Consider the following 21061-nt stretch of genomic DNA (forward strand, 5'->3'; position numbering starts at 1 on the left):
GACCTGTAAAGTGTTTGCCAGGGTGTTGATCTTTTCGGAGATGCCTGCTGTTCGATTATCACCTCCACTCCTACTGGCTCTGGCCCCGTCCCGGCCAGGTCTGCGATGGGCTTCACGCCCTCGAAGCCTATGTCCCCGCGTCCTGGCGTAGGAATCCGATTCGCTGGATGTGTCCATAGTTTAGGTCGGGGGAAAGCCGGCGTGACACTGGCAAGTGGTAGCGTCGCCGGTGGGAAACCGCCTACAGTTAACTTGACACGTTTATCAGATTAACCTACAAAGTAAGCTGGGTTTGAACTTTTAACTTTAACTTTACAAACAATAGTTTAGTCATAGCGGAAAGACACGGGGTCTTTGACAGCGTTACCTTAACAACCTTTAGGGACAGACCGCTCTGCGAGCAGCAGAACACTTTCATTCAAACACCATTGTTGTGAATGATGCTGCTCCTGGCTAGCAACAAGTGGCAGCCACCGTAAACCTTAGCTAGCTAGCTAAGCTAGCTAACCAAACATTAGCCAACTAATTCAGCCGTGTGAGAATAGCATTAAAACAACAACATGCTGCATGGTTCCGGTTGGGAAAGGAGCAAAGAAATGCTCTCGCTATAAACGCGTTGGTTTCTCGCGTCGGGAGTGATCGCTGACAGAAGAACAACTCAGCCTCTCTGCGCTATAGCAACTTGAACTAGCCGCGTCTCAGTAGGGAAAAACAACAAACCGCAGCGACTCCGAAGGAGGCCGGGAACTGTAGGCGGCCAGCGACGGAGGAGCGTGGGAAGCTCTCATTCGAGAACTACATTGTCCGGAGATGCGCGTTTGCGCCAGTGGTGCCGCTCATCGCCGAGACAACGGAGGGAAAACGAGTCGTTTTCGATTTAAGTTATTATTCGTTAGAAAAAAGGATGATACAACAAAAAGGAAAAAAGAATTTAGCAAGTTTTGAGAAATATAACAAAAAAAAAATGCTGACTGAATAATTTAATTAGATTTGTTTTTATTAGATTTTTGCTGGGTTTCTTAAGGTGTGGAAAATCTAAAAAAACACCGCAGTGGTAAAAAAATAAATAAAAATAAATCCTATTCTGCAGTCTAACACAAGAGTGCCTCAGAAGTCCACCCTCCCCTCAAGTTGCAGACCACCTCCAAACCCACCACCGAGCAGCTGCTGTCCGCCCCAAAGCATCTCTACCTTCATAACTTCACACAAACTCCTGGGCCCCTGTGCAGAAAGCTACAGAGGGCAGCTGTCTCTAGCTGGGGATTGCAGCTTACACCAAAAACATGCACCACACGCCACTACAGACGGCTTGATTTCAATTGATGCGAGCTGCTGATTTGCTTGTTGTGGACGTGAGGAAAAGCATCAGGAGGAAGAACAGGAGTCAGACTGGGGATATTTTTGGAAACGACACCGACAGCGAGCAGCTCTCCAGCATGCAGCTGATAACATGCGCGCTGTTGACGCTCGTCACGCTTCCTATCAGCGCCGCGTCGGAGGCTGACTGCTGCCCTGCAGTGTGCGAGTGCTCTGAGTGGAGGGCTCACACTATCTCCTGCTTTGACATTGACATTCTCCCCAGGTTTCCAGCAAGCACGGAGACACTGTAAGTAGGCGTACAAAACGCATCTGTGAAAGTGATTTTTTTTTTTTCATGTATCTTGGATGTAAAGTGCTCTTAACCCCGAGGAAAAAATCATTATAATATCAAGAAGACTCCTCCAAAGTGTTCCCGCAGGGACTGTAAGACTGTCTCTGAATATTCCGTTTTAAGGTGTCATTTCCATCTATTATAGTTTAACTAACAACTTTGAAAGTTGTCGGTGTAGATTTCTATGCTTGATTTGCTTTGAAATGTAGCAAGCCCGTATTAACTCAAAAGTATTCTAATATGGGGCTAATATGATTACCACGAGGCAATAAATAGGAAAATCCAAGCATGTTATTAAAAATATTCACTGAACATTTTAATTGAAATGACACAGATTATAGTGGTGTTAAGTAGAAATGTAATCAAAGGTTTAAATAGGCTGTACAATATAAATGAAACTAAACTGCATATCTGGTTTTTATTTCTTATTGATTACCTAAAAATGGTGACAGCTGCACTGCAGTTGGTATTTAATCAAAACCCAACTATTACAAATATGCACTATATAACCCCACACCTTAGCACTTAGAGATATAATATCAGCATAGTTTATTTTCAAAGTAATTTCACTGTTAGGGATTTACCGTTTGGAGTGGGTGGAGGAAAAGATAGAGGCAGAGATAAGAGTAGAATGGAGGAAAATAGAAATCATATGTCCACTTCACTGTATGGGCTGCAGGAGTTTAGGTTTCAGGGTCCTGGTGAGCAAACTGTCCATAGTGCAGCCACACAGATGAGTGGAGATATAACACGTGAACAGGAGTGAAATGTGTTTATATCTCTTTACAGCCACAATAGAGTAAGACTACAGTGTCACATAAATGAGCTCCTATGTTAAAGCAGCGCTTACATGTCCATTTGTTTCTGTGCTTGTTATAGTAAGCTAACAGCTAAACTACTGTTGACACACACTTTTTTAAAACGATGGTCTCATCTTCGCGTTCAGCTATGAACCACAGTTCAACCTCTTCTCACCCCCTTACAAAATCAGTGTCTCGACTGACAGCAACTTAAGCAGCTAGGCATGCAATTAATGAATGATGAGCAATTCTGTGGATTACTTTTGTTGGTTACTCTTAAAAAATAGTTTCATGCAAAACAGTAACAAATAATAGAATTTGCTTGTCTTGCTTTCAGTGATGTCGAGAGCCTGCCTTCATGTTTCTTGCATTGCATAAAATAAAAGTTCAAAAAAGTAAAGTTATACATAGAGGAATTAAAAGCAGATGAGCAAAGGCTTTACTGTGTCTTTCACACAATGCATTTGAAAAAAAAAAGGAATCAGGAACCAGGGTGGAGCACAGGCGTTGTGGTTTGGACTATATTAACAGTGGTTTGTTAAACCAACACAACTGTTAAAAATAAACTAATCCAACCAATGGCGGATTTGTGTTCGATCAGTTTTCTTGATATCCGAGACCCCACCACATCTGTCGGGAATCATGGGAGCCAACAAAAAGTAATATATCTGGGTCATCTTTGAAAAATCTAGCAAAGCTTTTACAAATCCTAGATTGGTCAAGAACACAGGGAAAACTATGCAATGGACGGCGAACATTTTGCAGTGGCTTTGAGTAATGGAAACACATGCCCTTCAGAAAGATTGGCCTGACCAAAGTGAAGCCTAGACCTTTAAAAAAAAAGGTCATTTCCATTCACACCAGCATCAAATGACAAATCAGACTAAATGTTAAATCGTACTAACTGAACTTTTGGTGATGATGGAACGCTCTTAAATCAGTGTGTGATGAATGCACATTTTCTGTTACTCAGGAAAAGCCAAATGTATGTGACTACATTAAATATTTTGAAGGAGCGTTAGCACTTAGTTGTTTCAAGCCCAACCAAACACACCTGATAACCTATAACGTAAGAACAGCAACACTTGTTATACTCTTACACAATATTACTCTAAAGCCCAGATGTAGGGCTCACTAACTCTAGGAAGAAGAAGGTTTTGCGGCGTGTTGTGATTATTCCTCTCTTACAGTTTATTAGCACATCCTTCTGTCCTTCAATCTCAAACACCACTTTGCACTGCTTCCAGCACCCATCACATAAAATTATCTCCCGATCACTGCTCCAATTCACGTGCCCCCGTGTCCCCTTCGATTTCCTCACATTCCTGCCCAAAGTTTACCCAGAGCCCTTCAGGAGGATAGAAAGGCATGAAAGCATGCCACCAAGCACTGCCCTGTCACCACCCTGATAAAATATCAGCCAAATAAGCCAGAAATAGACTGAGCATTGAGGGGGATGTTCTAACAGATGAGGCGTAAAGAAGTTTGATTTTGTTGTGCACACACACGAGGGAACGAATGACCCCGCTGCCCTGTTCAGGCCAGTGGGGTCCAATTCCTCGAACTCAGGCCAAACCTAACTGTGACTTATTACCTTCTATTTTTGTCTTGTGTCGCAAGATCTCTGCCAAAAAGTTATGTTTCGGTCTTTTAGTTTGTTTCTCATTATGTTATTGAGGATTCATTGATATTGCATTTTTTTATATCTTACATTTTCGAATGCCCAGCTCAAACAAAAGCCTGACTCAGCCTCCAACAATATCACAATTAATCAAACAAAACATCTGTCTTCTTTTCCAGGCTTCAGATCCCAAATTTGCCATCTTAAAAACCCCCAAATTCATTCCATTTTCTCTTCATCAGTGATTAAAAATTTTGTAGAGTCTCGCCCGTACATTACATCAAAAATAGATTTTCTTAGAATTTCGTAGCAAGAGCAATACAACGGTTGCTTAAAAAGTTCTTTTGTGACACAAATGTGCAATAAAAATCTATTCACAAAACAAAATGTAAATGCAAAGCAGACGTGTCTGTGCGTGAGTGTGCACATGTGGATTCTTGGAGCTTGGAGTCCTTTGTGTGTGTGTGTGTGTGTGTGTGTGTGTGTGTGTGTGTGTATTGGTGGAGGTTAACCCGTGTGTCACTGGGAGTCAAAGAGGTGGAAAGGAAAGCACAGACGAGCTCAAAAGGCTGCGTAGCGTGACTCCCGGCTGCGTCTGGACGATGCATTCAAATACAATATTTACCTTTTACAGCACTTTTCTCAAACACCCACAGGGTTCCATTTGAGAATAATTAAGAAGAAAAAAAGACTTCAAGAGAAAGGGGGAAAACACAGCAGTCCCGGTCTGGTCCCAGGAACCTCAGATGAATTGGATTGCAGTTAAAACATGTGATAACTTGTTATATTCAATGTCCCTCGACCTCTCATCTAATAAAACTGTCTGAGGAGTGAGAGGCTAATGCTGTTTCCAGATTAGTAACAGATGTGCACTGGGATTAATTGTAAAATAAGAAGTGGGACACTCAACATGATGAGCTGTAGCTGAGATTATTGGAAATACTGACTGCTTCCCTGCTATTAATTGTGCCGATGGATTGTGTTATGGAAATTGTTGCTATTACTTCACATTCAATTAGCTTGTGTGTTTAAAGAATATTAGGAATTTAGTCTCTTATAAAATCAGAAATATAATGATTAAACAGATCGTGCAGTGCATGCTCTCGCTAACATGAAACCATATTTTGCATCAGACCACAGCGTTTCCACAGCCTTGTGATGAGTTTACACTGAATCACACTGGAGAAAGTGCAGGTTGAAATCTGCTGCAGAATATGTAACCACCAGTCACCACAGACTATTAAACATCAAAACGAGACAGAGCCCATAGTAAACACAGATATGTTGTCAATCCAGTGTTGACACTACTATAAATTACGTGGCTTCTCCCTACTTCAAACTCAATTCGCAACCTGTTTGTTTTCCCGAGCTTCTACCCAAAATGACAAATTGAGGGAGTAATTTTCTCCTTAAGCCTGCGAGATGGGCTCCTTGGTCTTCTCTCCGCACTTCTGAGTGAAAATGCATGCTGGTTATTTGGGTTTGAGCAGGGCAGCGAGAAGTGCGGTTCTGACGGGGGTGTTTGGTGTCAGGTTCTGTTCTGTGTCCCTCTGTTTGTTTGAGTTTGTCAAAGCCTTTACAGGGTGCTGTGGTCCCACGTCTACTTAGTAACTGACCCCCCAGAATCCTGGGCCAGAATCGGCAGCCTCTGAATTAGTCTTTTGTTCCCCTGATGAAGAAAAGGTGCATGAAGATGGTGACTTTGGCTGAGTTATATTTTTTACCTGTTTCCAAATGGACACATATATTGTTGCTATTTGAGACAGGATGAAGTGCACCATACTGTAGGGTTTGGCCTGGAACACAACTGGACAACAACACATGGATACCATCTTATTTTCCTTCTTCTGCTTATGTTGTGATTCCTAAATCCACAACAATAAAATGTGCAGCAAGATAACAGGAAAGAAATAACACATTTCCACTAGCAAGATCCAGGTAAAAATGTCCACAATGTCCTCATCAAGAATGTTCAATATTTTGGGACATGTGCTTATTTGCTTTCTGCTGCTAAGGGTTGGATGAGAAATTGTTTTTTTAATTTGTCAGCTTTGGAGGTGATTGATATTGATGGCTTGATACGAGCGTTTAAATGTACAGTACATAAATGAACATTATGTTGATTTTCTACTTAATAATTGTCAAAATAACCACATTTTTGGTAAATTTGTTTTCTTCTTTTGCAAAAATATGTTGTAAGCTAAAAGGTGTGATTTGTGGTTGAAATATAGAAATAACATTCTGATCAATTTTTTTTGTTATGCTTCATAACGTTAACATTTGGGTTCAGTAATGTATCCAGGAGATGTAAATCAGATCCAAGCATATTTCTGCCTCCCTGCAAATGCAATGCAAGTTCCTCAGATTCTTTATGTCAAGCAGTATTTTTTCTGTTTTCACACAAATCTTCTAACAACAAATCACATTATCTTTAAGCATAACTCATAGGGTCGGTATATATATATATATATATATATATATATATATATAGTACATAATGTTGTGTTCTTAGGTCTTAGGCTCATCCAGGTATTGTTAGATATGACTGCCAGCTTAACTCCAATGAGTTTCAAGTCTGTGTGTTTTCCTATCATTTTTGGTTTGTTTCAATATTTATTTCAAAGAAACTTTGATCTTGTTCGGAAACTCATCAGTGAACTGTATGTGGGATTTTATGTGTATTGCTGTTTGAATGCTCACATTATGTCTAATTTGTTTTAACGTGTGGAAAACCTAAGAATTAAAAAAATAAAATGCATTCAAAGGCTGACTGTTTCTCATGATCCCTAATGCTAATGCTAAGCTAACCTAACTGCATGCGAGACACATTTACAGTGGTGACAATATCTCCTCATCTAACTCTCAGCCCTCTCTCTGCAATGTCAAACTGTTCCTTAAAAAATGTCAAGTTCACCTAATCTAGTCCTAAAAACACGATATTTAGAGTTGAGTGTGTTTGTCACTAAAACTGAACTAAAATGTCCAATCTTTATTTTATTTTTTTTAACCAGATGGCTTTTTGAGACACGTCTGTTTTCCGTGCCAGCAGATGCGTTTGCCACCATGGTCAACATCTCCAGGATGTAAGTGGCAAAACAGTGGGATTATTCTGTTTGTATACACTGTATAGTACAATTTTAGGAACTGCTATCAAACCACAAACCCTGCAAAGTTGCCGTCATCCACCTGTTGTCTTACAGTTACTTTGCTTAAAAAGGGAGAATTTATCCCATTTCCAAACTGCCAACCCCTTTCCTATTTGTCTCCCACCCAAGCGGATGATATGGTCTCTGTTTAGTATCACCCCGAGCTCCCAATCACGGCTGGAAGTGGTAATACGTTCCTTTAGTAGGAATGTTGGTTCTTCAACCACAGCAAGACTTGGACGTTGGCTAGATATTCCTACAGTGCTCATTGGGTGTGTGGGGATTTTAGGCTCCCAGTAAAGGTAGCGGTGAAATATACACTTGAGCCTTGATAACTGCGTCCAAGTCATGCATGGAGGAAAACGGAAGCGGATGAGATGGTCAGAGCCAGTGTATCCATTGCTTCCTTGTTTTGCTATCCGGATACAGTGACTACATGATAGGAAACCAAAGAAATATCAGTTACGAGCTCTGTTTTAAGACGTTAAACATTGTTATGTATTATTTGAAGTTTGTAGTAATAACTAATTATATTGTGTATATTCATTTTAAGGTTGATCTAGTGCTAGATTCATGGTTAACGTAAAAAGCACAGTTGCCGAGTAATTCCGAATGGAAGTGACTGATGACTGGGTAATGTATCTGTGAGGTGCAAACCTGTGAAGTCACCTGGGAGTGACTTTAAAGAAGGTGGCTCCAAATTATTTCAGGCAGATTTTTTTGCTTTCACACTGGCACATGGTTGAAAAAAGTCATTATTTTGTTATTACAAAGATAATTTGTACATTAGATTTGGAATGAGTTGTACTTATTTAAATTTTTTTTAGATACATATCTGTGGACATGACACTGCGGAGGCTGGACAGACACTCATTCTTCAGCCTGAGGAAAATCACCCACATGTGAGTAACTAAAGGAAAAGGGGCCAAGCTCTGTATTGATCTTCATTGATTAAACTGTGAACTGCTTGTTCACTAGAGAGAAAAATGCTCAATTTTGAACTTTGCCAGCAGCAAATGGAAGCGAGGAAGAAACAAACTTAATGCTTATTTCTTTCCTGGACTCCACTGTTTGCTCCCTAGCAAAGTGATGAAGAGCAGTTTTAGCAATTTACCAAGTTGAGCAATATCATCTTTTTGTGTAATTACTAAATGCAAATTAGATGAGACACAATTCAATTGCCGGGAATAACTTCTATAAAAATTCGGGTTATTTTTTGGTGAATTATGACTGTGCAAAGCAGCATGTTAGAGCTAAGTGGCCAAACAACAGACAGCATATATTTTTTCCGCTCCAGCTCTTGTTGAAGCAGCTCAGGGGAGGGAAAAAAAAAAAGAAAAAAAAAAAGAGTCTAGCAAGGTGTACTCCATTCTCAATTATGGGATAAAGATTTATGGCTGAGTCTCCGTGTGGACCACCCACTTTCCAGCAGAACACCTCCTAGCACTTCATATATTACTCCAAGACTTCCTGCCTGTGTGAATGATTTGTTCCAAGTTGCAGCATTTTGTAACGTCGCAGCTTGTGTATGCAATTTGTTTCTACTACAGTTACTATATAAGTTGTGAAGCAGCTCGAGACAGTGACTATGATTAACAGCTACAGAAATTAATTTGACATAATTTGATGCATGTGTGAGTATCATTTGTCATTTTTGTCCTAATTATCCTCCCTTGTAGTCTTTCCTGCTCGCCGCCTAATTCCAGATACAAAAATACAGACAGGAACGATAATTCAAACTGCTAGCTGAGGGTTGTATCTGTACTCTGGGAGTGTATTTTGGATCTCCGGGGCCTATTTGCCACTGATTGGTGTGGTGTAGTGCCATACATCAGATAATGGCATCTCTCTCAGGTTTCCTTCAGGGTCAGACACAAATTAATGCTCTGTTTCCTGTTGGCTGCTTGAGGCCGACAGCAGCTGTGGATATATGTTGGACCACAGACTGTGCTGAGAATTCAGAAGGGGCTAAGAGAAGGTATTATCATGCCACCCTCAAAAGAAACCAACAATTTTAAGAATTCCTTGGCTTTTAGGGAAGTAAAAATGTCCATCTATCCATCCATTTTCCAACACTCATCCAAAGTCGGGTCGCGGTGGAGGCAGGTTAAGTAATTAATCAGAAATGTGCCTCTTTATAGTGCAGATAAATCGTAGAGTTAGAGCTCTGATTGCAAAGGACACATAACAGCTCAACTTTTACATGTGTAAAAAACATTTCAAGTGAGATGTAGGAAAAAAGTGTCCCAATGTAAAATACAGTATACACACTTTGTCTTTACAGCTTCTTCTGATTATGCATGGAAAATTAATAAATGCTGCAGTAATCAATATGTTTTATACAATGCATGATGTGACAGATGTGACTTGTAGGGACGAACTTAACTATCACTCGACTCGTTAGTGATGTGAACCATTTTAGTGTCTTTCAGCTCATCGTTTTGGTTGCACAGCTTTCAGCTTTCATATTTTTTACACTTGGATTTGAGCAGCCACTTCGTGATGATGTTAGTGTTTGCCTAACCCTGGATTCAATCCAGACTCAAAGCCTTTTTTTTTTTTTTAAGTTTCTTGATTAATGAAATCAACCAAAGCAACAGAAACTTCCAACTGAAAAGAATCAAATGTCCAATGACACCGTTTGATTGACTTTTTGCTTTCAAGTCCTACTTTTTAGAACACAGCAGCACTGACACTCAAGAGTCTTCCACTAACTTGACTACCTCTGTCTGCTGGGCTCAGTGTGGTTTGCCAGGTGTGTGAAGAAGGGCCAGGACACACATTCCACAGCACCACATGGCTTCAGACAGCAAAGAGAGGTGTTCGGTCCACCCAGGGCGGACCATAATAAACACACTAATAAAACACTAATTGGACTTCACTTCCTGCCCTGGCTGACTGCACTGAGTTTCCTTGCTCTTCAGTACTGGCATGCACCTTGCTCTGTTTTAAGACCATGTCATGTGTGTTTTAAACTGCTTGTGTGTGAATCATTTTCTAGTGGCTGTGACACCTCTGCCCTTAACAAATTCTCTGAATTAATTGAATAAAGTTAAAGTTATTAAATGAATAAAGTTAGCTCTGAAGTGAAATATATTTTCCGTGCACCTCTTTCTTGTCTGTTGGGTCTAACAGAGAGATACGTAATACGAAAAGTCTGACCTACGTTGATCCCGAAGCCTTTAAGAATCTCCCGAACCTCAAATACCTGTGAGTATTTTCACTGCGTATTCTTTTCTTCAAACTCATACCCTCTTTAACATTAAGTTCCACATACTGAACACATCATGGTAACTCAAAATGATTAAAGGTTGAATATTTCATATGGCTGAGTCTGACAATTTTGACATTTTTGGATTTATTCACCGCATGGTGTGTGTAAATAAAGAGTCTATGCTTTAAAGGTAAAAATAAACTTACTGGAGTGAATGACTTTTTGGAGGCACTGGAAAAAGTCCTTGACCGATACTATAACAATAACATAACATAATAAATAGCATAACAAATGTGCATTTGCCTAGTTATTGTTAGGGTAAATGATGCCGTGAACTCAACAAAGAGCACAATTCCACAAAGGATCAGTAATTATAATAAAGACAAATGGTTCTGATATATCCTAACTCTTTTTTTCCATCCTTCCTTTTTTTATTGCTATTTAGGGGGATTTTCAATACTGGCCTTACGTCCTTCCCTGACTTGAGCAACATCCACTCTAATGACATGAATTTCATATTGTAAGTTACCCGATAAGCAATATTTATACTACCTAAATTTGGTATGTGTTGTTTAAGATCTGAAGTTATTTTTATTATAATGGTTAAGCAGTTTGTCCTCTCTGTGATGCATATTTGTATTTGAATCCACAGGCATCTGCTTCGTGTGTAATGCACTGCATGTCCTTATTGAATAAGCTACATTTTCATACATCTCTGTTGTTACTACCACAGAAACTTGCTTTGTCTAATATATTTTCCATTTTCCTATGCAGTCATAACACTTGAGCATTCCATTTGTATTTGCTGTTTTCGTTTGCAGGGAAGTTGTTGATCATCCCTACATCACTGAGATCCCGGCCAACTCATTTCGTGGCATCACCAGCGATGTGCTGACAGTGTGAGATATGAGGCATTGCATACATAAAAATTTTGAAATGTACAAAAAAAGAAACTAAATATATATTGTGGTAAATATATAGACAGCAATAACACTTTATTGTGTTGTTCTTTATGGCTTAATTAAACTCAAATCCTAAATTAGTGACAAGAAGAATTGGAGACAAGCTAAACACTGAAGACATGTCAAGATGCCAAAAACAAACAAAAAAAAAAAAAAATAGAGACTGACATTCAAAACACGTGTGCATTTAGATTTGGAAGTGAGGAAAGATAGACTGCAATGTTTCTGTCGTTGCAGAGAAGAGACTAATTCAAATCAACTATTATCTTGTTTCAATTTATTCTTATATTGCAGGATGCTGTATGGAAATGGTTTTAGAGAAATCCAACATCACGCCTTCAATGGGACCAAACTGGATCAAGTGTAGGTTATAAAGGTTGAAATATGTTTATGGTTTGATATTTTTGGAAAATATGAATAATAAGAATAGTAGACTTGTGAAGGTGATTTTATTGATGCCATGGGTATGATAAATGTTAAGCTGCACAGGCATTTGGCAGTGGTGGAGGAACCATTCAGAACTTTTAGTTAAGTAAAGTACCAAAGTGTAGAAATACTGAAAATGCTACAAGTTAATCTCCTGCATTCTTAATGTAATTTAGGAGTTCAAAGGCATTACCTCAAAAAATATTTGAAGCACGAAAAGTAAAATTACTCTTTGTGCAGAATGCTTAATTTCACATATCATATTATTAGATTGTAATTATTGTTGCATTATAAAGTTTATCACTTGCAGCATATTGCAGCTGGTAAAGGTGGAGATTGTTTTAATGACAGTATACCCTGTTTCTGCTGATCATATATCATGTTATTAATCTAGTTATAATATTTTAAGTTACCTTACTGCTGAGTAGCCTAAGTCTTATGGTTATATAGTGTTTTTAATCTTTAATACACACTTTGATAAAGTGCATAGGTGACATTTATAAAATTATTTTTTAACCAGGCATATGCTCCAAATGTTGTGTTAATATGAATCTTTTTTTTTTTATTGATTTTTTTTTGTTGTAGCACATTGTAACATTGTAGCTTTAATCATAATCCAAAAAAGGAACTCGAAACTCAAAAGTTATCAATTAAATATAGTGGAGGAAAAGTAGATATTTTGCCTCTGAAATGAAGTATGAAGTAGCAGAAAATGGAAATACTCAAAGTAGGAATCCTTTGAAATTGTACATCTCTAAATCTCAGCAACATTTTTGTTTAATGTAAAAACAAAAAAAAAAACCTGACCTGTAAAAATAAGTGGTGGGGTGAATGGTTGTGAATGCTGGAGTAAGCTCACCTGCAGCTGTCTCCCTGTAACTGTATATACATCAATCACACATGGGACTTGTATCAACGTTAATTAAGCAAATATTGCCATCTCCTACAATGTAAAACGATTCCTTTAATAGTTTCAAACGTACAATGTGCTACATGAACCAATCAACAGAATATTGCACTTAAATCCGATGATTGGTTGTATCACTCCCTTCACCAGTTCTTACTGTTCTCAGGGGCGATATTGAAGCCTTACATTTCTCAGAAAATAGGATGCTTGTGGTTTTGCCTGGGTGAAACCATTTCTAACATCTGGCATGTGTATTTCCTCACCCAAAATTAGACTACAAAAGCAGCTGGAGCAGTGTACAGGCCTTCTCATATGTGCTCTAACGCGCACAAATGCGGAACGTGTTTTTGCCTCTTCTTGTCACCCCGGGTGCACAACCCTGCATATTCAGGATATGAGATATTACTGATATTAAATCAAAATCCCGCTCCTCTTTTATAACACCTACACAAAATGCAGGTCCTTATATGAGCCTAATTAAGCCATTGGTCAGAGACTAGTGAGTCTTACCACATGGGTGTTTGTGTTGGCACCCGATCAGCTGTGAGGGGAGAACTGATCCCAGCACACCCTGACCAAGACAAACAGCCCCTCAAAGGTCTATTATCCCCTTCGATTTAAGGGACCTCAGGGAGATGCATAGTGATGTGTGTGAGGAGAATGCCATCACATCCTATGCCGTCTACTTTTAATCAGCAAAGTGTGTGAAACCTTTATCTGTCGTGTTTCACCCCTGAAATGAGAGAAATGTGGTGAAATGAGATTTGGAAACTATTATGCCACACATGTGAAGGATAACTTTTAATATAAACTTACATTTCTGTTCTGCTGTCCAGTGACCTTCACAGGAATAAGTATTTGACCAAGATGGATGAAAGCGCTTTTGCAGGGACCATCAGCGGCCCCATGCTTCTGTAAGTACCTGTAGGGTTCGAAAGTGGATCGTGTCTAATCAGCCGTTTGTATTCGCACAGTCCAAAAAGGTGAAATGGTGAAATGTGAGGGAAAGAGTGAAGTAACACTATAGAGGTGCTGTTATCTTTAGACAGGTGGTTTGAGCAAAATTTGATTTGTTCAATCGTGTTTGGATAAAACTGATCCAGTTTCCACAAAGGGTGTTAGACCGCAATGCAGTGTCCTCATAGAAACCGCCAGTCTGGCCATGATTTGAAGCTAAAACATCCATTTCTGCTTGCATTACAATTTGACTTTTAAAACTTTCACTTAGTTCTGATGCCATCTCTCAAACTATTACAGTGCTACTTAGTCAGCAATGTTCTGCTGGAAACTTGAGGCAAAGCCATATTTATAACATGCAAACAATGGCTGAACGTTGATTTACTTGCACACGGCTCCAATGAGCCATTCAAATCCACTTGAGTGTTATTTCAATGCTAACCTTTCGTACAAAAAGAGTAAAGGTTTTGGCTTAAATGTGATTTGGGATCTGGCCATAGAGCAGCATATTAAGTATAGCCTCTCCATTTCAAATGCCAAAACTTATTGTGTTTTTAAATGCTAGTGTAAATCCTCAAAATGTCTGATTAGTTCCATTTGTACATGAAGAGATAACAGATGTGCAATGTTGTCGCAGACTTCTAGGATCCATTGAATGTCAGTTTAAACACACTGTTCTGAAAGCATCAATAACTAGTGAGCCTAGTTTGGTAATGACATTATTCACACCATGTCAAACTAGATTTGAGCAATTTCCTCATTCATAATGTGCAGACTGGGTGAGATGTGTATGGAAACAGAGTAAAATCCTTCCTCCACAGCTGCGTCTTTGACCAGGACATCTGACACGTATTGTGTGCGAGTGCACGAGGGAGAAACTTATGACATTTTCTCAGATACTGACGTCTTTTTTTTTTTTTTTTTTTTTGCAATTCTCACAATTTCAAATAAGTTGTCCCTGTTTTTTAAAGGTGTTTCATGCCAGAATCCTTTATCACGGCTATCTTGTTGCTCTTGTGGCTCTGACCCATTCGTCAAGTGTCTGGTTAGGTAAATGGTGTTCGTGTGTCGGTCTTCTTCCTCTGTTCCACTGAGGAACATGTCCTGAGTGAGGTCACCTCCATGAGGTCATGAGCTAAACAGCTGGGAATGACAAAATCAGACCAACACTCACAGGGTCTGTGTTGCCTTTTTTACAGCCTTACACAATGTGTCCCATGAGAGGAAAAGAGAGCAGGGGACAGAGAAGTGGGGAGAGCAAATGGGACTAAAACAGAACAGTTGAGCTCTTAGCAAATCATTTGGCTTATATTTCGTGTATTTAATTCAATTAATCAATGGCTTAGAGGTACAGCGAGTTAGGAAACTAAAGAAAGCAAGAGATAGCTTGGCCTTTGCTCGGCCCCTGGACGGGGGGGGGGGGGGGGGGAGTGTGTGGTTCTGCACCGTGGAATGTCCTGATAGTGGGATCGCACAGGATGTTGGTGAGATTGTCATTCCCCTGCATGTCTTTGTCCCAGTGAGCGTAAGCTGGCTTCGGCATGAAGGCCAAGCAAACGAAATACCACACGTAATTGCTCAAAGATGATAAAGGAGAGGAGTGTGCTCCGTAGGAAACAGATGGACGGCGTTGTTTAATCCATCCTCCAGCTCTCTGCTCTCATTATGTCTAGTTTTAATGCATCTTTTGATGAATAAATTTGTCGCCATGGCGGCCATTCTTTCAGCGAGTCAGACAAAAGTGCTCAGTTTTATATATTAGCACAGAATAAGTGCACACAGAAAAAAAATCCATGTTCTCAACCACATTAGAGGCGTATTATGTTACTCTATGATTCAGTTACATATTCTTCTCTGCATCATCCTTAGGGGAAATAAAAGCATGATGTATATTTCACCTGTCACCCAGCAGTGGGTTGCACATCCAAGGATATTCTCCTGACACCCTCATAGATGAAATATTTTCCTAGGGTAGAACAAAAGGTTTAAATAAAGTATATTTACACACAATGGACTGACGAAGTGCAGCAGAGTGAAATGGCACAGTGGAAATGTTGGACTTGAAAATGTAATTGTATCACTTGGGAAGAGAGTTTTATAATTCTGAGCAGAGAGCAGACATGCAACATCACAAAAATAGCTTTAAAGACCTACTGTTTGACAACACACACACACACACACACACACACACACACACACACACACACACACACACACACACACACACACACACACACACACACACACACACACGATCATAGATTTTCTTCAATTTTTTTAATTGCCGGTCTGTTTTCCAGTGATGTCTCCCTGACTGGGATCAGCTCGCTGCCAAACACAGGTATGGGATCACTCCGGGAGCTGAAGGCACGCAATGCCTGGGCCCTCAAGAAACTGCCACCGATCAAAACCTTCAAGCACCTTACCATTGCCAACCTCACCTACCCCAGCCACTGCTGCGGCTTTAAAAACCTCAAAAAGAAACGGGGGTGAGCTTTTTGTCAATCATTCATTTTCAATTCACTGAACACACAGGAGCTGTGTTAGTCATGAAAGTGGAGGCTTTAAGAAAAGTGTGTCCATAGTGTATAAAAGACCAGCAGCATCTGATAGAGCTCTTGCACCATGTGTATCTCGTGCGTTTGGAGGATCTAGTACCGTGAGTGGGGCAGCTGCCCCTGTAGGTGTGGATGTTGGCAGAGATTGAATCAACACTGTGACGTGTTGACCTACAGTACAAGTTCTTATAGTGCTGCCATAATTACTGTCACTCATTGGTGTTATTTTAGGAAGAAGGCTGAGCCAGGCTAATAATGACTCTCAAAACAGGAATCCCTTCTCCTCATCTGGATATATAAATGATTTGATTATACACTTAGTGCAAGTAAGGACTGCAGCCAAGTCTGTGCTTTTTTGGCTTATCGGCTCCATTATTTCAAGGGCCTGATCTTTTGTGTGTGTTTGTGTGTTATGTTTTCCGCAGCTTTTTGGAGTACATCATCTGTAACCTCACCGCGTTCTACGACCAGCATCACAAGCGCTCTGTGGGCCCTCTTCGCATGCCTTCCCTCCAAGGGGACAGCGTGGTGGAAACTGTCCCGGACCAGGAGCCCTATGATGAAGAGTCCCAGCAAGAGTGGAGGAGAGGTGACTTCCATGGAAGCCTCCACTACCACGCCTACTTTGGGGGCCAGCCAAATGAGGAAGTGGGCTTTGGAGAGACCCTAAAGAACCCCCAGGAGGACACCAGCCAAGACTTTGACAGTCGTTACGACTATGTGGTGTGTGAGGAGGGAGAGGAGGTGGCGTGTGCACCAGTGCCTGATGAGTTCAATCCTTGTGAGGACATAATGGGTTTTGGCTTCCTGCGAGTGTCTGTGTGGTTTGTGAGTCTGCTGGCTGTTTTGGGAAATGTGGTGGTGCTCCTCGTGCTGCTGACCAGCCACTACAAGCTTTCAGTTTCCCGGTTCCTCATGTGTCACCTGGCCTTTGCGGACCTGTGCATGGGAATTTATCTGCTGCTTATTGCCTCTGTGGATCTCCACACGCGCTCCGAATACTTCAACCACGCCATAGACTGGCAGACAGGCCCTGGTTGCGGACTTGCAGGGTTTTTCACAGTCTTTGCAAGTGAACTGTCTGTCTACACTTTGACAGTGATCACCCTCGAAAGGTGGTACGCCATCACCTTTGCCATGCGGCTGGATCGTAAGCTGCGTCTTCACCACGCCGCAGCCGTGATGCTAGGCGGTTGGATCTTCTGCCTCATCCTGGCTCTGCTGCCACTTGTTGGTGTGAGCAGTTACCAGAAGGTCAGCATCTGTCTCCCGATGGACACCCAGTCCACGGTGGCTCAGGTCTACATCTTGTCAGTGCTGGTTCTCAACATCCTGGCCTTTCTTGTTATATGCGCTTGCTACTTCAGGATCTACTGCACAGTGCACAACCCTCACTATCGCTCTGGATCCAAGGACACCAACATTGCCAAGCGCATGGCTGTCCTCATCTTTACTGACTTTTTGTGCATGGCACCCATCTCCTTCTACGCCATGTCAGCCGTGCTGGATCAGCCGCTCATCACGGTTTCCAACTCCAAGATTTTACTGGTTCTCTTCTACCCTCTCAATTCGTGTGCCAACCCGTTTCTCTACGCCATCTTCACCAAAGCCTTCAGGGGGGACATATTCATCCTGCTCAGTAAGGTGGGCCTATGTCAGAAGAGAGCACAGCTGTTTAGAGGCCAGACGGTCTCATCAAAGGGCAGCAGTGGAGCATCTCAGGCACGCAGGGACAAGGGTAAGGTTAAGAAAGGAGGAAGTGGAGGCCAGGAGGAGGTGCCCATTCACCTGAAGATGTGCTCCGGACATGGAGTCAGCCAGCAGACGAGCCCTGAAGAGAGGCAAAGTCTGGACACGTGAGCTAAACGTTAGCTCCAGGTTGTGAAGCAAAATAGGGTCAGGTGGGAGAGATGAGGCCTTCGGGTGTTTGTGGACAGATCTGTTTGGATATTTAACAGAAAGCTTCAATATTCTGTATCTGCTTTCATTTCCAGGCCGAGTTCACCTGTTTTCACAATTTCAGCTGCAATCGTTTTATGGTTCCAGTTTTTTGAACATATCAAGTATCACTGGAATATGAGCTCGACTTCGTCACACTTATGGTCCTTTCTATTCTGCTAGACTGACTAGAATAGAACGGAGATTATTTGAAGGCAAGAAAAGAGAAGATAATTCAAACATAAAAATATGAATTAAATTTTGAAAGTACATGTCCAATTTGTTTAGTTATATATTGAGTTTCACAATCTCTGTACAGTCTGGCATTAATATGGAGAGAGATGTGACAAATTGTCTCGATCACTTCATTTTCACAGTTGTGTTCAAGGACAACCTGCTGGCTCAGTGCCTTTTAAAGTGGAAACATATACCTCTGTACAATATAAATAAATGTAATATAAATACAGGATTTTTATACATTTACCTGAAACTGAATATTAAACATGGACATGTGCTTGACTGTGATGCTGGACAGTAGAGTGTTTTTAAAGTGAATATGAATTTGTCTTTTTTGTATTCTTATACCTGCACCAAATTGATGCATATTACATTTTTAGACTCGCAGGACATGCACCTATTTTTAATCTTCACACTTTAAGGGTTACCAAATATTGTTACATTCATTCATTCATTGCGCTTTGACCCAGTAAAATACAGTTTGCACATGAAGCTCTTCATCTGCCAAGAGCCCGTGATCCACTTACAAAAGTACACACAAGAAATATTTTGATTAGTAGCCACGTTTTACAAATTACAGACAGGTATGATAATCGCAAATGTATACCCTTAGAGACGCGCCTCCCTATTGGAATGTCATGGTTGTTATTTTATCACGATATTTTCCATCCTCTTATGGAAACAAGCGACTTATACAATCAGCAGAGACAGCTTTGCCTTCGCCGCGAGAGCTTAAAGCAAATACTACAGCGCTGTAACTTGTGTGATATTGAGCTATTATGAGTTAAAGGACACCCTCCGCCAATGGCAGCTTAACATCTGGTTAACATTTCATTTGCTGGGTGACATGTTTCAAGGAAATATACGGATGAAGTCGGGAGACTTTCCAGGAAAAGAACATTTTAGGCGTTTTTGATTTTACTTGCAAAGTTGTCTTAAACATATTTAGCATGTCTGCAGGACAGTATGGAAATTATTGTACAGCACATTCCTTAATCTATTCCAGGCTACTGTATCCCCCAAAGCATCAGTGAATTTTAAACTGATTAAAGCCTCAGAACTGGAATGATTTCGAGTTGGAAGAATTAAGAGTGGCATCTGCTCACTGGCTTCCAGACCTAACTCGCACTGTAAATTCCATCTTGATCATCATCATCATCCAGTCGTTTTCAGCTGAATGTTTTCCACAGCACAGCAATGTCCGTCTCTTCCAGTCACCCATTAACAGAAATCCAGCGCGGACCCTCTAAATGCTAAGCTCACAGAGCTGGACCGGGGATGTGCCTGGCTGCATTTGAAAGGGCCTCCTCTTGCCCACTGCCAGTTAATGTTCACTCACAGTTCATACTTGTTTCACGAGTGCGTGGATGTCGCAGCTGATAAAAGTCAAAGTCGCGGAACATTTGTCTGAGAATCTGGGTGAACACAAAGAAAGTAGAGGTAGTGACATATAGAAACCGACTACTCTGAAACGACACCTTCTCTTGTAAGATTTTCTCCTAAAGCCATCAGACGTTTCACACAGAAATTCCCAGAGCAAACTGACAAAAAGTGCGCACAAACTGATCGAGAATTGGATTTATTTTGACATTCTTCCTGAGGCTGGTTCTCAGGCCTGCCTGATCATTCCTCTCTCGCTATTTCAAATAAATCCATCTCCAGGCCGTTGCTCAAATAAGCAGGGCAGGACCCAGCGATGCATCTCACTAACACAGGATTAGGTTGCTGAACTCAAGTACGGTGGGAAAAGAATCATAAGAAGCAGTAAACAGAAACTGAAGTTTCTGTCGAGAGGTTTGGAACAGCCTCGGTCACTTGCAGGAGGTACAAGTCTTCGAGTGTCGCTCCAGCACTTGTTCCTGGGAACAAATCTCTGCATTTACAACGTCAGTCCTTACGTTAGTTCATGGGCCAGTGGAAGTGTACGGCCCCCTTGAAGAATCAAGTCCCTCTCTCTCTCTCTCACAGAAAACTCTTAAACGACTACTAGAGTGAAACATTCATACCTGTTCTGTACTGCAAGTGCGTTTACTCATAAAAAGGACTGATCATGCAAACCATCAACTGTTTTCAGTGATGTGAACATATTCATACTTCACATCACATTTTTTGAACTTTTACCTTCCGCCAAGGACACATTGAGCATCGCTCGTCTTAAACAAGCCTTTTATGTATCGTGGACTCAGGCATTGATGCGTTTAAGGTTGGGTTAAGCACAACCTGGTCAACATATAGAGGGGAGAAAACTGTGATAATTCTATTACACTTTTTACTCCTAGACTATAAATATGGTGCACTACATTGTAATAAACTAAAGTTTTTGTATAGAACAACATATATAAATGTATAAAACGTAAGAAGTTTGGAACCTGCTTCTTTTCTCACTTTGACACACCTGTTCCCTTGATTCGTGAAGTAGCCATGCTTGTCAAGATTGTTGGTTTTAGAAAATGTTAGGCACTGCTGATTGCCGCTCACCCGAATTCTAAATATGAAATGTGTGACGGATGTACGTTTGAAGCATACTGACACACTTATGAGTTAGTTTTCGCCCTGTGAGATAAAAATAAATTAAAACAATAAAAAACAAAAAAAACAATCAGAAAAAAACGGAACTGCAAAGAAACTATCAAAGCACAGCCGG

General features: G+C 40.7%; 2 protein-coding genes across 8 annotated transcripts in view; one reads left to right on the forward strand and one right to left on the reverse strand.

Annotated features, from left to right (window-relative positions):
• LOC137102703 (centrosomal protein of 128 kDa) overlaps positions 1 to 732 on the reverse strand; it is a 37879-nt gene extending 37147 nt beyond the window's left edge. For 4 of the 7 annotated variants that reach the window (XR_010911259.1, XR_010911258.1, XM_067482477.1 and 1 more), the window contains exon 1: positions 4 to 730. Coding sequence is in view for 3 of the 7 variants with exons in the window: in XM_067482477.1 (XP_067338578.1) it covers positions 4 to 177 (174 nt within the window). In the remaining 4 variants the exon portion in view is untranslated. Of the gene's footprint in view, positions 1 to 3 lie in introns of all 7 variants that reach the window. The other 3 variants (XR_010911261.1, XR_010911260.1, XM_067482478.1) reach the window with 1 other exon arrangement.
• Positions 733 to 1093: 361 nt separating this feature from the next.
• On the forward strand, positions 1094 to 20885 carry tshr (thyroid stimulating hormone receptor). Its single transcript, XM_067482126.1, has 10 exons — positions 1094 to 1606; positions 7084 to 7155; positions 8046 to 8120; positions 10354 to 10428; positions 10878 to 10952; positions 11254 to 11331; positions 11689 to 11757; positions 13564 to 13641; positions 15985 to 16173; positions 16668 to 20885. The coding sequence occupies exons 1-10, from the start codon at positions 1323 to 1325 to the stop codon at positions 18100 to 18102; spliced, it is 2430 nt and encodes an 809-aa protein (XP_067338227.1). The 5' UTR covers positions 1094 to 1322; the 3' UTR covers positions 18103 to 20885.
• Positions 20886 to 21061: the final 176 nt, after the last annotated feature.

Source organism: Channa argus, chromosome 17 (assembly GCF_033026475.1).
Source record: "Channa argus isolate prfri chromosome 17, Channa argus male v1.0, whole genome shotgun sequence".
Taxonomy (NCBI): domain Eukaryota; kingdom Metazoa; phylum Chordata; class Actinopteri; order Anabantiformes; family Channidae; genus Channa; species Channa argus.